At 49.4% G+C, this 14814-nt stretch overlaps 1 protein-coding gene across 2 annotated transcripts in view; it reads right to left on the bottom strand.

Annotated features, from left to right (window-relative positions):
- Nucleotides 1-1050: 1050 nt before the first annotated feature.
- The window catches only part of Rab3b (RAB3B, member RAS oncogene family), a 58311-nt gene continuing 44547 nt past the window's right edge, over nucleotides 1051-14814 (bottom strand). For both annotated transcript variants that reach the window (XM_021660659.2, XM_060366102.1), the window contains exons 4-5: nucleotides 11981-12105; nucleotides 1051-1573 (exon numbers count right to left, since the gene is read on the bottom strand). In XM_021660659.2, the coding sequence (XP_021516334.1) occupies nucleotides 1386-1573; nucleotides 11981-12105 (313 nt within the window). In that variant the 3' untranslated portion in view covers nucleotides 1051-1385. The remainder of the gene's footprint in view (nucleotides 1574-11980; nucleotides 12106-14814) is intronic.

Here is a 14814-nt window from a genome sequence, read left to right as displayed (position 1 = left end):
CCTGTCTGATAGAAGGCACATTTTAAAAGAGAGATTCGAGGGGAAGGGATAAAGTTCAGAATGAACCTGTGTTGTTGACACTAGCACAGCCATGCCCAAGACCACAGTGCCTTGGACCCGTAGGAACAGCAAGGCCTTTTCCTGGTCCATTAAGGATGTATCAACCACAGCTTCCTGCTGCTGGCATCTACAGCCTGAGCCTGGTCAGGACAGAGACCCGCATGCACACACATGCCTCCATCAGCTAACCTGCCTCCTCACTTGGCTGAGCTGGAGGACACTGAGTTTCCGGCTGCTGGTGGCAGTCTCCCTCGGTGCCTGCAGCCACCATATTCCAGCTTGTCTGTACCTGCGTCTGTGGGTCCTTCGCTCCCAGCCACTGTAGGCAGATCCCTCCCAAAGCCACGCAGGTCACAGAACACATTTGTCTGTGATGCCTGGCAGCCGCCTGTCAGAATCGGAAACCTTGGAGCCCGCTGGTCAAACTAGACAAATCTGGGAGTGATCTCAACGGCTTCAAACTTTTCAGATTCTGGGAGTGCAAGAATCAGTGACAGATTTTATGACATTCCCAAAGTCAAGAGCCAGCGGGAGAAACTGGGTGTGATGTTACACACATGTAGTCCCAGCACTGGGGAAGCTGAGGCGGGAGGATTAGGTTCAAGGCCAACCTGAATTAAATAGGAAGTCTGAGGAAAGCTTAGGGCTACATCGTGAGGCAGAGAGCAGCTAAAGAGGTGAGACCCGGCCCTGTCTGCCTTGCTCTTTTCTCCCCGTCTTGTCCTTGTGCTTTTAGATGACAGGGGCCTTTGACATTTTGCAGATGAAAAATCCTGTTCTTTCAAGTGTGTTTCTGACTCAGCCTCTGCTCCCTCAGCAACGCTAGAGCCCGAGCTCTCCAGAGATTAGACTGTCCTGTCACCACAGCAACTGCCCAGGCCCTGTGGGCATCCGTGGTAACAGGCTCAGGGCTTTGCCCAGCAAAGCGAGCAAAGCGTGGCTTTCAGAGAGAGATGCCCACAGGGAGCCTGACAGGAAGCAAGCGGGCTGTACTTGGAGACATTTTCTTTAATAGGATTAGCTGTGCGGGTGGGCCTCACTTTACACTCTGGCCAGCCCCTGAGGCGTGAGTGTGGGAGGGCTGTCTTGGTAAACGAAGGAACTTTCATTTTAAGGGCAGAAAAGATCCTTTTCAAGTCTCTGTAGTGAGCGTCCTTCATAAAAGGGAGTTTTCTGTTTAAAAGGACTCTCCTTCACCCACACAGTAGCCCGCGCCGCTGGTATCTGTAATTGGGGCCCCCTGCCTGCCTGGGGTCGGTAGCGGACAGTAACAGAGAGAAGCAGGGTGTAAGTGGGCGTGAGGAGGGGAGACGGGAGGCTGGGGCCTAGCATGAGCAGTTCTGCTGCAGCAGGGGCGGGGTGTCCGAGAGACGAGTGGTCTTGGAGGCGCCCAGCACGGAGGGGTCTGTGTCCAGCGAGTCGGACATCTTCTCACAGATGGCATCCACCAGACGCTCGAAGGCCTGCCTCACGCTGATGTTCTCCTTGGCGCTGGCCTCAAAGAAGTCAAACCCTAGGGAGAAAAAGAGATGTCAGAGCTCAGGCATGAAGCAGGGAGGACTAAGTCCATGCACAGAGGGTTCTGTGTAAGGGTCAAGGGTTGCCGGAACACGTTTCAGTTTTTGTTTGTGTGTTTGTTTTGGTTTTTCGAGACAGAATTTCTCTGTGTAGCCCTGGCTGTCCTGGACTCACTTTGTAGACCAGGCTGGCCTTGAACTCACAGAGATCTGCCTGCTTCTGCCTCCCTGACTGCTGGGATTAAAGGCCTGTGCTACTACGCCTGGCTGCCCCAACACCTTTTAAAGCCACGTAGATCTTGGCTCCACCAGTGACTATTTAATCCTGGGCAAATCATTCATTCTGCTGACAAATGAACTTCCTGGTTTGCAAATGAAAATCCTGTTGTCTACCTTGCAGAATTCCTTCAACGTGAACTGAGCTGAAACGCCTGTGACTTGTATAGCCTGGTGCCTTGGGAGGGATGTGGGGGATGTCAGGTGTGAGCTGAAAGAGTGGGTGCCTGTGTATGGAACCTGAGTGCTTCACAGGTCCAAAGCATTTGGCTAATCCTTGAGCTCACTCTCCGTGCAGGTGGTGGCTGGGGGAAGGAAGGGAAGGGATGCCAGCCATGTGCTCTTCAGATCACCTACAGCTGGGGGAAGCAAGCTGGCGCGTCATGGTAAGGAAAAGCCCCCGTGGGGAAACCCGGCTTCTAGACTTTGTTGCTTTTGTCCTGCTTGGGGATAGCATCTAGAGCCCTGCACACCCCAGGCAGGCACTCTGCCATCAACTCCACACATGCCCAGTCCCGTTGGGGACCTTTGCTTCTTCTTTCTTCACCTCCTCCTCACTCCATCCTTCCAAGCTCTAGTCTGGGCTCTGGAGGACAAGTTCTATTTGCTCTTCCCCTTCTGAAGCCTCAGGCTTTCTCTTCTGGTACCCTTAGCATCTCGTCTATGCCATGCACCAAGCTAGAAACTTTACAGATACCCTCCCATTGAACCTGCACAGCAGCCTCATGGGTAAGTATCAGCATCCCAGCCTATACACTGATACACTGGAAGATAAATGTTCCAGGAGATTGTGGAGCTCCACAAGGCTGTTGGTGGGAACTGAGTTTGGTCTCAGGGTTCCCTGGCTCCGACATCTATACACAGCCCTGCTCCTCTTCTCTTTGTTCTCCATCATTCAATTCAATCCTGTCTGCCACTGTATGTGTGTGTGGGGGGGGTTTCTCCCTCTTTGTTTTGTTTTGTTTCTGAGACCGAGTTTCAGCAAATAGCCCAGATTGGTCTGGCACTCACTCTGTCGCTCAGGCTGGCCTGGAACTCGTGATCCTCTCCCTCAGCCTCTCAAGTAACTGCGATCACAGGCCAGTGAGAATACACCAACCTTTCCTTTCCTTTTTTTTTTTTTTTTTTTACATAACTGTTTGCTTTTATCTGCCACGTAGTCTGAGTCTGGGCAAGCTACCACACTTGTCTGAATCATTTAACCTCTCTGATTCTCAGACTCCTCATTTGTCAGGTGGGAATTATAGGCCTCCCACAGAGAGCGATTGGGAGGACAGAGTGAGACAAAGGGTAAATTGCTGTCGGAAAGCTGCCTCTTACAGTGACAGCTCTTTCTGACACTCTTTCATCCTGCCCTTTCACCTCTCCATCTCTCTCCCCTGGTTTATCACCTCGCATAAAGAAGAGATCGCTTTCCACCTCCCCCTTCTTCTTACGCTGTCATCTACTGAAAGCTTGAAGCCCAGGTACAAACAAGGCTCCCTTTCCCTGGCCTCACAGCTTGAAGGCTCTCACTCCTTCTGCCAGCTCACCTCCAGCTGAAGCCCTCTCCTATGGCCTATTTCCTGACCTGAGAACAGCCAACTAAGGAAGCACTTGCTAATTGCAGACATGTGAAGAAGAAAGAGGCAGCTGCTGGCTCATTATCTTCAGGCCTCAGGTACCCAGCAGCTTCAGAGACTCCTCTAGCACACAGCTCTTCCTTAATGAAGACCGCAAAAATGGATTCCCTGGTCCTCTGACTAGCTGGCCTAGGAAAGGGGCTAACAGAGGAAGCAGGAATTACGTTTCCACCATCAGTGTGGATGAAGATGAAGACACAGGTCAAGGCCTGCCACAAATCCTTTCTGAGGAATTAACACTGACTAGAGGTGGCCACAAAATACAGGTGGGCAGTGGGAGGAGGCCTGGAAGCCAGCCTACATTTCAGTGTATTTCTATCAGCACGGGCAGGCAGCCTGATTGTTTTCAGCCTCCACGTCTTCATCTGTAGGTGAGGGTGATCACACCTGCCTCTCGGGGAGGTACGGGAAGTGACTGTCATGTGGATGGGATGCAGAGAAATTCACCCCACTCTAATCTCTAGTCTATTCCACGGTCCCCCAACTTTGGGGGCAGGGAAACCCTCTTTTTCTTCAGCATTCAGGGTCAATCAACACAGCAGATTTTTATGGAATGCTGACATTTTGCCAAATCTTTTGCTAAGTGCTAAGGACCTGGGGAGATCAAACCTAGTTCTGAAGACTCATTAGAGTCTCAATCATGCATATCTGCATTGTTCTTAACAGCTCACAAACAGAATCTTAAACAGCCTTCGGAGGGAGGGAGGGAAGGAAGGCAGGCAAGGCAGGCTTATCACTTCTTCAGGGGTTGGAAAATCAAAGCTCAAAAGTAAGGGAGAGAGCAGGGACCCATGGCATGTCTCCCGGATTTACTCTCACTTGAAACAGTGACAGAACAAGCTATTACATTTCTGCATCAAATTGTTGACCTCTGCAGTCAGAGGTCAAAGAGGAATGCAGGAGAGGGAAGAAATGGCAAGGGAAATAAAGGCAGGCAAGTTATTGGGAATGCAAGCCTTTACTGCTAGAACTGAGCAGAATTCACTGAACTGTTTATTCTACAGGACTGGGGTAGGGCTTTCCGTTTCCTCTGCCGTAAGGCCTGTCCCCCATATGTGGTGGAAATCCATCCGACTTGGGAGAGCCCTGGGAAGGGACTGAGCCATTCATTGGTGCTCCAGCCGGAATGGAGGGGTAGGAGCTTGGTGGATGTTGGCCGAATGGCCGAAGTAGGAAGGAGCATTGCAGGTGTAGCCAGCGATGGTCACGATAGCCATGGCACCGGCAGAACCTGTGCTGTGCTCCAGGGACACTGAGGTGACTCACAGGTCGCCCCTCACCTCCACAAGCTCCCAGTCCAGTATAGAGGAAGGCATCGATATGGTGGTAAGCGTTGGAACAGTGGAAGCCAGGGGATACCGAGGACCAACCAAGTCTGAGAGCTGGACGAGGCGTCTTGGGGATGGTGATGCCGAGGCAGGCACCAGCTGGACACAGACGCAGGACTGGGAGGTACACGTGCGTGTCTGACACAGCAGGCAGGAAAAACCCGCGTGACCTCAGGAGAGGGGGCTGAAAACAGCTCTCCATATGCTGAAAGGACGATGACGGCTGAAAAACAGGCTAACGGTCTCTCCGTGGGAGACCAAACATGGAGGCCTGATAGAATGTCTTTGCCGTTGTTTCAAAAGTACCCAGAGTCTGCAAATTTGGCTTCAAGCTCCCACCTCTCGGGCCTAGTCAGCTCAGCACAGCCTGCAGGGCACCTTCAATTTCTGTCAGGTTCTGGAAGGCTCTTTATTAGCAGGCCCAGGCGGTAACCTTTTCCTCTGCCTCATTACTGAAGTGTTTCAGGAGCTGGGAGTCTAGTGAAGATGACAACCAATTAAGCAGACTAGCCACCCCGGTCCCTTCCTCCCTCTAATTGGCTTCAGAACAATGGAACTTCGGCTGTCTTTAATGGAGTCCAGTCCTCAACTGAATCTGAAACGGTCCCCATTTCCAGATTGTTTGGTTTATCCAGATCGCCAAAGCCACTGGCTAGAGACCCACAGCTGGAGCCCACATCTGCTTCTCAGCGTGACCTCAGATTCTGTCTGGAGACTGGCAAGCAGCTGCCCTCACTTCCTCCCGCCACCTGCCCCTGCATGCTTCCCTCTACTGTTAGGGTCCCTCTCTACCCTGCCTATACCTTTGAATCTCCATCACTTAGGAACCTTCAACTCCTGATTTTGCTAGGTGCTGGCTGTTCTTCCTAGCCTAGGCTTACCCTCTTTCTCATGTACTATGTCATAAAAACAATCTGCCTAATGCCATGGTGTGGGCGCTGTGGCCCCTGGGTGCAGCCCGGCAGACAGTGAGGGAGGCTTCCATAACCTCTGAAACAGTGCAAGTGCCCACGTCAGCTGCCATACCGAATGACACAGAATAGAGGATCCTAGCAAACTAGCAGAACTCAGAACGGGCCCAGAACAGGGTGGTGGCTGCTTCCCCCATCTCCTCGGGAGTTCCGTCGGGGGCTGGCGGCCTGGCACCTCCCATAGTGCCAGTGGGAAGGTTGGCTACCCCAGAGCTGGTGCCTATTCCCCATTGGTCCAAAGGCTATGTAAAAATGTTTGCCGCTTACACCGGCACCTTGATGTGCTCTCCACAGTCTGTTTCCTGGGTTCATGATTCAGTCTCTCTCACCCCTTCCTGGATCCCAGTTCCCACACCATGTCTTATTAACGTAGCCCAGGCTAGCCCCAAACTTGCAGTCCTCTTGGCTCAACCTCCCAAGCATCAGGACAGCAAGCAGTAGACAGCAAAGTTATGGGCATATTTTGCCATGTTTTTTTTTTGTTTGTTTTTACTTTGTGGTGTTGAAAATTGAACTTAGAGGTCTGGAGAGATGGCTCAGAGGTTAAGAGCACTGGCTGCTCTTCCAAAGGTCCTGAGTTCAATTCCCAGCAGCCACATGGTGGCTCACAACCATCTATGATGAGATCTGGTGCCCTCTTCTGGTGTACAGGCGCACATGCAGGCAGAACAGTGTATAAATAATTTTTAAAAATGGGGGGAAAAGGATATTTCTGTAAAGCTGTATCCTTAAAAAAAAGAAAAAAAGGAAGTTGAACTCAGAGCCTCTCACTAGACAAACACTATCACTGAGCTATATCCCCTGACCTGTTCATTTTTTTTAACATCTTTTCCCATTTTATTTCGGCTGTGCTCTCCTAATTTGTGTCACTGGAACCAAAAGAAGTCTGAGGAGCTCGTATCAGCTCATTGGCCTAAAACCCAAGACCCTGGATTTTTTGACTTTGTGTCAAAAAATCACTATGATAGCATACCTGAGTGAAACTACTTGTGAAGAAAATAATTTATGTGGCTCCTGATTCAGGAGCTCCAAAGTTTGAAGAGCCTAGCGAAGGCTCTGTGGTAATGGCTGCCCTTTAGCTTTAGCTGATTATCTCATAGCCAGTAATGGTAGGAAGAGCAAGCCTTGGACCATGAAGTAGAGACCTGGGAAGATAAGGCTTACCACTTTTCTATCAAGCCTTTCAATACAGGGATAGTGGTTAACACCCGTAATTCCAGCACTTGAGAGGTGGAGGGAGGAGATCAGGAGTTCAGGGCCAGCCTGGACTATCTTTTTAAAAAAGTGTCCATAGGAGAACTGTCTAAGAGCACAACTCAAAGGCCCAAGTTCCTCCCAACACTACCAGCCTGAGGACTTTCAGTCAAGGTGAACATTCAAACCGCATCAAAGCCTCAGCCAGCCAGCACGGCATAGAACCTTTCTGCTTCTTTGGCTTCCTCTTCTTACACCACGCTGCCGAAGCATCAACGTTTGCTCATCTGAACCTCCGCTCCTGCTGTTACTCTCCCGTTCCCACTGGTAACCATCTCCATCATTCTTCTGTAGAAGAACCGATCCCAGACAGCCTTCTCGCCCCCCTATGGCACTCAACAGCACTGTTTCTGCTAGATTCCAACCAAAAAAACGGGAATGGCATCACATTTAAATCAGAAGTAGTTTGGCTTGATGCATGGTGACGGAATCGAGGAGAAAAACAGAATGAGAGAAACCTAGAGCTCATCAGCAAATGAAAATACTTATGAAATGACAAGAGGCAAAGGAAGGAGAATCATGGGAGCAGGGAGCAGGAGCAGCAGAGCCTGCTGACATAGCTTGCCAAGGGAGAGGGTGGCATGAGTTCTCCCGTTTCCCAGTCTTTGGCCCCATAGCTGGGCTCAACCAGAAGCCAGGCTCCGAGGAAACACATCCTGACTACGTTAGTCCTCCTTCCCAGAGGGGGGCACAGGAAATGACGAAAGTTAAACTCAATAAAGATGCTTTAAAAAAAAAAAATATATATATATGGTTTTCTTTCTCTGGTCATGAGTATCTTATGAGCAGGGAGCCCGTTTGTTTTGTGCCCAGGACCCATCATCAAGAGCTATGGCAGAGAGTTCACGCCCTCTCTTCAACTGACCATCGCCATCCGCCTGTGAGCGCTTCCAGCAACTGAGGCTTGGCCCGACCTAAGTCAAGGAGAAATAGACCTTCCTCGCAAAAGCTGACTCAAGCGATGTGTTACCACAACAAGAAAGTAAAGGAATCCCACGAATGTGCTAACCGGTGGTGCACATTTGAAGAGAAATCAGACTCGAACTGCTGGCAGAACTACCTGGGCTTCCATCTCCGTGTGAAGGTGATGATGGAAAAGAGGTGATAGGTCCTGAGCGGTACCCGGAACAGAGGCCACGTTGGCTGGGAAGATGTACCTGGCTCTGCCCACCTCTCCTCTGTCCCTCTCCCCACGTGGTAAATGGGTACCTGAGTCTACGATGGGACCCTGAATCATGGTGCAACTGCCAATAAAAGTTCACTGGAAAGATAAAATAAAATAAAGAGTTTGGGTGCAAAGGCTAAGCTTGAGTACTGAACCTGCCTGCATTACTTCTATGTCTTAGGGCCGAGGATGGAGCTCAGGCTGGGAATGGGCTAATCTAACATGCATGAGCGCCTGGGCTCAGTCCTAGCGCCGAGTAAAGCCAGCTAGAGAGGTGCATGCCTGTGGTCCTAGCGCTGGGGAAGTGGAGGCAGGATCCTGGGCTCTATAGCAAGTTCAAGACCTTCCTGGGATTTATGTGTCCCTGTCTTAAAACAAAAACAAACAAAACTCTCCTTTGTAGGCGCATTTCTCTTTCATCATAAGCATCATCCTAAATCAGACCCAAGAAAGGGACTGAGAAGCCCTTTTCTGAGGGGCACATGGAGACAAACACCCTATGTCATACTTCTGGGTGGAAGAAACGTTCTCCGTACCCCCGAAGATCCACCGACCTTGGTGTCTAAAGCCTCACTCAGGTCCCGGGGACTTAGCGAGGACAGAGGCCACGAACAGCTTCAAGCATTAGTTGTTGGCCTGTGTCAGTAGCTTGATGGAGTGAGCTGAGAGGAAGGGAGTGCCGTGAGGCAGAGAGCAGTGCTGCTGCAGCCAGCGGACCACTGAATTATGGAACTGGGAAGTCCACCAGCCCCAGGGCACCGCTGCACTCTGTACTTCTCAGCTTGACAGGTTCCCCTAGCCTCCTCTTGTAATCAGATGCTGTGTGGCGGATTGGGTAGCTTCTCTAAGCTTCAGATTCATAGCTCCCCAACTCCTGCAAAAAAAACCAAACCAAACCAAAACAAAACAAACAAAACAAAAACCCCGCTTCTCTCCCTTGGGTGTGGGTGTTCTTCCCGAAGCTTGGAATTTAACCTTTGAAAGAGATGAGCTCCTGAAGAGAGAATGAAGCTAGAGCAGAGGGCCCAGCCGAGCATCCTGGCAAGGTTTTCATTGGGGATGTCAAGCACTCTACAGTGAGCCCCATGAAACGGCTCGTTCTTTAAGAACAGCGAAGCAGCCACCCGCTGGACAAGGGTCAAGAGTTCTCTATCTAGGTGTGTCCTCCTCCAAGGAGACTGTTTGGAGACTAACAAATGTCTGCCCTGTTCTGAGCCATTGTGACATTTCTCTTTGGGGATAGCTGTAGAGAGGCAGGATAAGATCCCAGGAAATTCACCAGGATTAGTTTTTAGGTTGTTTAGAAATTTTCCATTTGACTTAATAAGCTCATAGGGATTCAGCTCTAGAACTACAGATACCTAAGGAAAGCTGAGAACAGAAGAAATTAGTGTTCCCCAGAGAAGAAAACACCAATTGGTTATCTAGGATCAAGTGGTCACCCCTGAAAATATGTATCTACAAAAACATTGTATGCACTAAGCAGGATATATATATATATATATATATATATATATATATACATAGCCATATATATAAACATGCATTTGAGAGCGAGCAAGGGGGTGCTGAGAGGAGCTATGATAAGGAAAGGGATGGGGGAAATGTAATTATATTTTCATTTCAAAAATGTATTCTAAAATTTCTATTTTTAAAATGTTTTAGTTTGAAGAGTTTTATTAGTTGTCATAATAAGATTATTAATCAGAATTAATCAGAAATCACTCTTGGGGTGTAATTTGCACACTGTACAATTCACCCACGTATATAATTTTTATTTGTTTATAAAATGGTTTGTTTAGTACCTCTGTCCTTGTTAGTTCCTGACAGAGGAAATGACATATGGTCCCATTAATTACATCCTTAATGCCAGGGCAGAACATGACTCAGAGTATATGCTCAGTGTAAATTATTCTTTTAAAAAATATTTGTGTAGTGTGTGCATGCGTGTGTGTTGGAGGCCTGAACTCAAATTGTCGGGGTTGATGGCAGGAGCCTTCCCTGCTATGCCGTCTCCCTGGCTCTCAAGACATAGTTTCCAATAAACAGATGGAATATATGAATATTTACCCTAAGCTCCATCCTTACAAACCATACACATTTCCTGTTCTCAGGGAACGGAAGGAAAGCTAAGTGTGTAAACAGACGCGCTCAGGTGAACAGTAGGGGCAAACGCAGGAGGCTGTGTAGCACAGAGGTGGGTCACCTTGGTCTGTCTGAGGCACCGAGGCTATCCCCAACACCTCCTTCTTCCCCTATCTGTGGTCTGTATTCTGCCAGGCTCCTTAGGGGTCGCAGGTTGGAAGCGTACACACTTGTGTGCTTCAGCACAGGCTTATGTTCCGGGAACTAGAGGAGACGCTCTCTGATAAAGGAGCAGCACAACCCCAGGTGAGGTTGTGCTGACCTCCCGGTCCTGCTACTGAGCACTTAGGCGTCACTCATCTCTGGTCCAGACTGTCTTGGTTAATGGGAATGGAGAGGAGGGGCAAGCAGTGGACACGCACGCAGGCGCAGTTCACAATTGCATACCATAGAGTTTACCCAGCTATAAACCCAACATCTGTGAAAACCCCAAACATCTGTGTAAACCCAACATCTGTGCTCCAGAATGGCAGAGTCTGACTTAAATCTCTCCATTCCTCAACAACAAAGCCACTGAGAGTGACCAATTTGTAGGAAAACTGCCTAAAATCCCATCCAGTCTCTAGAAGAAGACTGTAAATGTTCTGTAGACATGGCAGTGACACACACACACACACACACACACACACACACACACACGCTGACCTCCCCAGCAAAGACAGGCACAGGACACTGGAACACACCTGGGCCTCTAGGCCACAGTGGAACATGGGAGTTGAAGTGCTTCCAACCTGAAGAGCGCAGGCAACACTGAGCTGCAAACCAGCTGCACGATTTTGCCTTTTCGGGTGCTGACTTTTGCTGTGAACTGTGTTTTGGTGAGAGGCATCCATTTCCATGAGGAAACGTCGAGAAGAGGCTTATTCCGCCCAGCACTGTGCCACGGGAGGAGCGTGTGCGTGTGTGTGTGTGTGTGTGTGTGTGTGTGTGTGTGTGCCGCTCACACGCTCACCCGGAACAGCAGGCTTGTTTTTCCGTAGTACGGGCATGCGGCACACAGAACACATTGTGCTTCGCTCGCTCTCTGTAGTGGTTGCTAGGAAGCCCTAAGACAATACTTTGGCCCACATCTTGCTGGTTCTGGCGCCCGGGAACTTGGGGCCCGCACATCTATCCCTTCTCTCATCTCCCTCCTACCCTTGCTAAAACTTGCTCCTTTATTTTTTTCTTTTCATTCCCACACGACAGTTATTTTTAATAATCGATCTCAACTCCTTTCTGGATAGATCTAGTTTAAAAACAATGTTGACGTATTTAAATTTTATTCATATAGTCACTATAAGAAAAAAAAATACAAATGATGAGTTCCCTAGTATCATGAGCTCAGCGTCCATATGTACATGACTTAAATATAGAGCAGTAAACATAGGCACAGAGGAACATTATTTAGAATCACAGCCTACCCTGATGTCACAAATAAAGCCCACTCTTGTTCCGTATTTATGCCATGTCCACGTGTGCACACATGTGCACACACACACATGTGCACACACGTGCACACACATGCACACACACATGTGCACACACGTGCACACACACATGCACACACACGCGAGTGCACAGGCACCTACAGGCACACACATGTGCACACACATGCGCACACACATAAACACAGTACGTTACATCCATGTCGTATACATACCGAGCTGCTCTGCAAGGAGCCGGCCCTTCTCGGTTGGGACCACCCTTTCTTCCTCCATGTCACACTTATTTCCCACCAGAATAACTTGCGCGTTGTCCCAGGAGTAGGTCTTAATCTGAGTGGCCCTAAGGAGAGAGAGAGACAGAGGGAAAGACAGCAATCAGTCATCCCCCACCTTTTTGCTTCACCCGCTAAAGGCTGTTCGGGAACGCCATCTGGCAGGGATCCTGGAATCAGAGCGCCTCGGATGGTCTGCTCGCAGGAGATTAGAGATGTTGGGATTCCTTTGGACAGGTCTCAAACTCAGCCGCTTACGGCTTCTTTCAGCCAAGAAACCTTTAAGTGATGTCAGGGGTGTAGGTATTTAAACTAGATAAACGAACTAGACATCTCCAGATGATAAATCACAAAGAAGTTTACTGTAAAACAGCTCGTTGGTGCAAATAGATGCGTAATTTTACCATTCACTAAAGACTGAAGTAAACTGCATCCTGGGATGGATTTGTTTGCTTATTTTATGTTTACACAAACAATCAAATCTTGGCTGAATATATGGCACTGAGAGACAGCGTTTTTAAATTAAAAAAAAAAATTGAGCAGGGTGTGGTGGTTTATGACTTTAATCCCGGCACTTGGGAGGCAAGGCGGGCAGATCTCTGTGAATTCGAGCCCAGCCTGCTCTACAGAGTGAGTTCTAAGACAGCCAGGACTACATTGACAGACCTTGTCTCAAAAGACCTGAAAAACAAAATAAAATTTAAAAAACGGAGGCAGGGGCTAGGGAAGTAACTCAGCAGCTAAGAGCTCTTGGAGAGGGGCCAGGTTTGGTTCTCAGGGCCTACAAGGTGGCTCACAGCCGTTCATAACTCCAGTTCCTAACTGTAACTCACTGTTTAAGATTTGCTCATGGAGGAGTGGAGAAAGGGCCATCAGAGCTGAGATTATAGCCACTCCCCCTTCTCCTAGGCACACACATACTCTTTCTGTCTCTGTCTCTGTCTGCCTCCCTGTCTGTCTGTCTGTCTGTCTCTCTCACTCACCTACCAGTTGCATATAATCCTGGCCCAGCTGCACATGCCCTTAGGAGATGCAGGTAGTCCCGTTCATACAGGATGCCTATCAGACTTGATTTTTGGTTCTTGGTTTGTTTTTTGTATTTTTGTTTTCTTTGAGATAGAGTATCACTGGAGCCCAGGGTGGACTGGAATTCAGTATGTGGCACAGGTTGGCCTCCAATTCAATGCCCCTCCTGTTTCCAAGATTTCAGATTTGAGCTCTCAGCTCAATGATGAGATGTTTGTTATTGAGACAGGGTCTCTCTGTGTAGTCCAGTCTGGCCCCAACGCACAGAGATTCTGCTGCCTTAATCTCTCAGATATTTGAGGTCCACTACCACCGTCCAGCTGGATCATGAAACCTTTAAGAGATACTTTTCAAATATTTGTTCTTCACACTTTTAAAAACGTAGACAGGTATATAACTTCTATAATTAGAAAAATTTTAGAAGAACAACAAAGGACCTTGCACAGTACACATTTTTGGGGTGCGGGGAACGGGCCTAATTCTCTATCTAACTCTCCCTTCAGGTGTCATGTCCCTTCAGTTCCCGGCCCCTCCACCGTGGTATCCCTTTTACCTGCCTGAAGTCTTTCCCAGGGGGCAGGGACAGGCCTCTTCATCTTTGCAATGCCAGCCTCCAGTGGCGGACACAGAGCAGAGAGGGTGGCAGTGCCTGAGGCACAGCTTGACTCTGGCCCTACCTGACATCAACATCCAGTCCAACTGGACCCTAGCTCCAGCCTGGTCATAGTTCTGATTCTGTTCCTCAGGCCAGCCCCACCACTGGCTTCATTAGTGAAGCCAGTGAAAAGCCGACTGTTCCCTTAAGAGACAGGATTCACTCAGCCAGCAATCACGGTGAGCTCACAGGGAGCCAGTCTCTGCTCTGGGTACTAGGCTTTGGGTGGCTGGGACCAACTTGTTTGGAAGGCAGACTCACAGGTACATGGGAGAGGGGGACACTCAACCTTCGGACCCAAACCCGAAGCCAACCCCTGGTCTGTCTTTCACTCTCCCTTTCACCTTCCCCTCCCCCCCTCCCCCCAGCCTCTCTCAGCTCCCAGATTAGCTCCGAGCTCAGGTTATTCTTAGAAAACCATCACCAGGTGTTAAAATCACCGTGTTCCTGAGGCAGAATGAGCAGGGACTGATGGAGAGAAGGAGGGGGGTCATGGCAGACAGGAAAGGAGCAGCATGGTGACGAAGACAGAGCTGGTCACTCCTCAGGAGGCGTGGGGAGACACGGGGAAGGTGGGCAAAGATGGGCGGAAGGGAAATTATAACTGGAAAGACTAAGGAGAAAGAGGAAACCACGGGAGGAAAGGACAGGTTGGGGAGTGGAGGCAAGATTGGTGCCGGCCAACACTTGCTAGCTCCCTGGCTCACTCAGGCCTCTGCTGCCAAAGGACAGTGTAGGTACAGACACCCCACCTTCTGTCCTCTACTGACTAGGACGCTGGGCCTCGGAGCCTCGTCCTCACGGGTCTCCCTTTTCCCTGTCACTGATGCCCCAAGAAGACATCAGGGTCTCCGAGGTTGTGTCTCTGGAGCGCTGTGACGGCTCCACTGCAAACGGAAGCCTTCTGAACTTGGTCTGGATATACTATACTCCAAGCCCGGCCCAGTGATAGAGGTGCTACGTGGGCTACGTAGCCAGAGGGGCCATCCTGAAACAGAACCTGGGAACTAGTTCATTTCTAAATCATGGCGTAGACGGTAAAATCCAAACAGTCTAACCCCCAAACACAAAAGCTCCCATGACCTACAGTTTTCTT

Source organism: Meriones unguiculatus, chromosome 12, assembly GCF_030254825.1.
Source record: "Meriones unguiculatus strain TT.TT164.6M chromosome 12, Bangor_MerUng_6.1, whole genome shotgun sequence".
NCBI lineage: Eukaryota > Metazoa > Chordata > Mammalia > Rodentia > Muridae > Meriones > Meriones unguiculatus.
The sequence above is the reverse complement of the archived record's forward strand: the minus strand, read 5'-3'. Positions and strand labels throughout refer to the sequence as shown.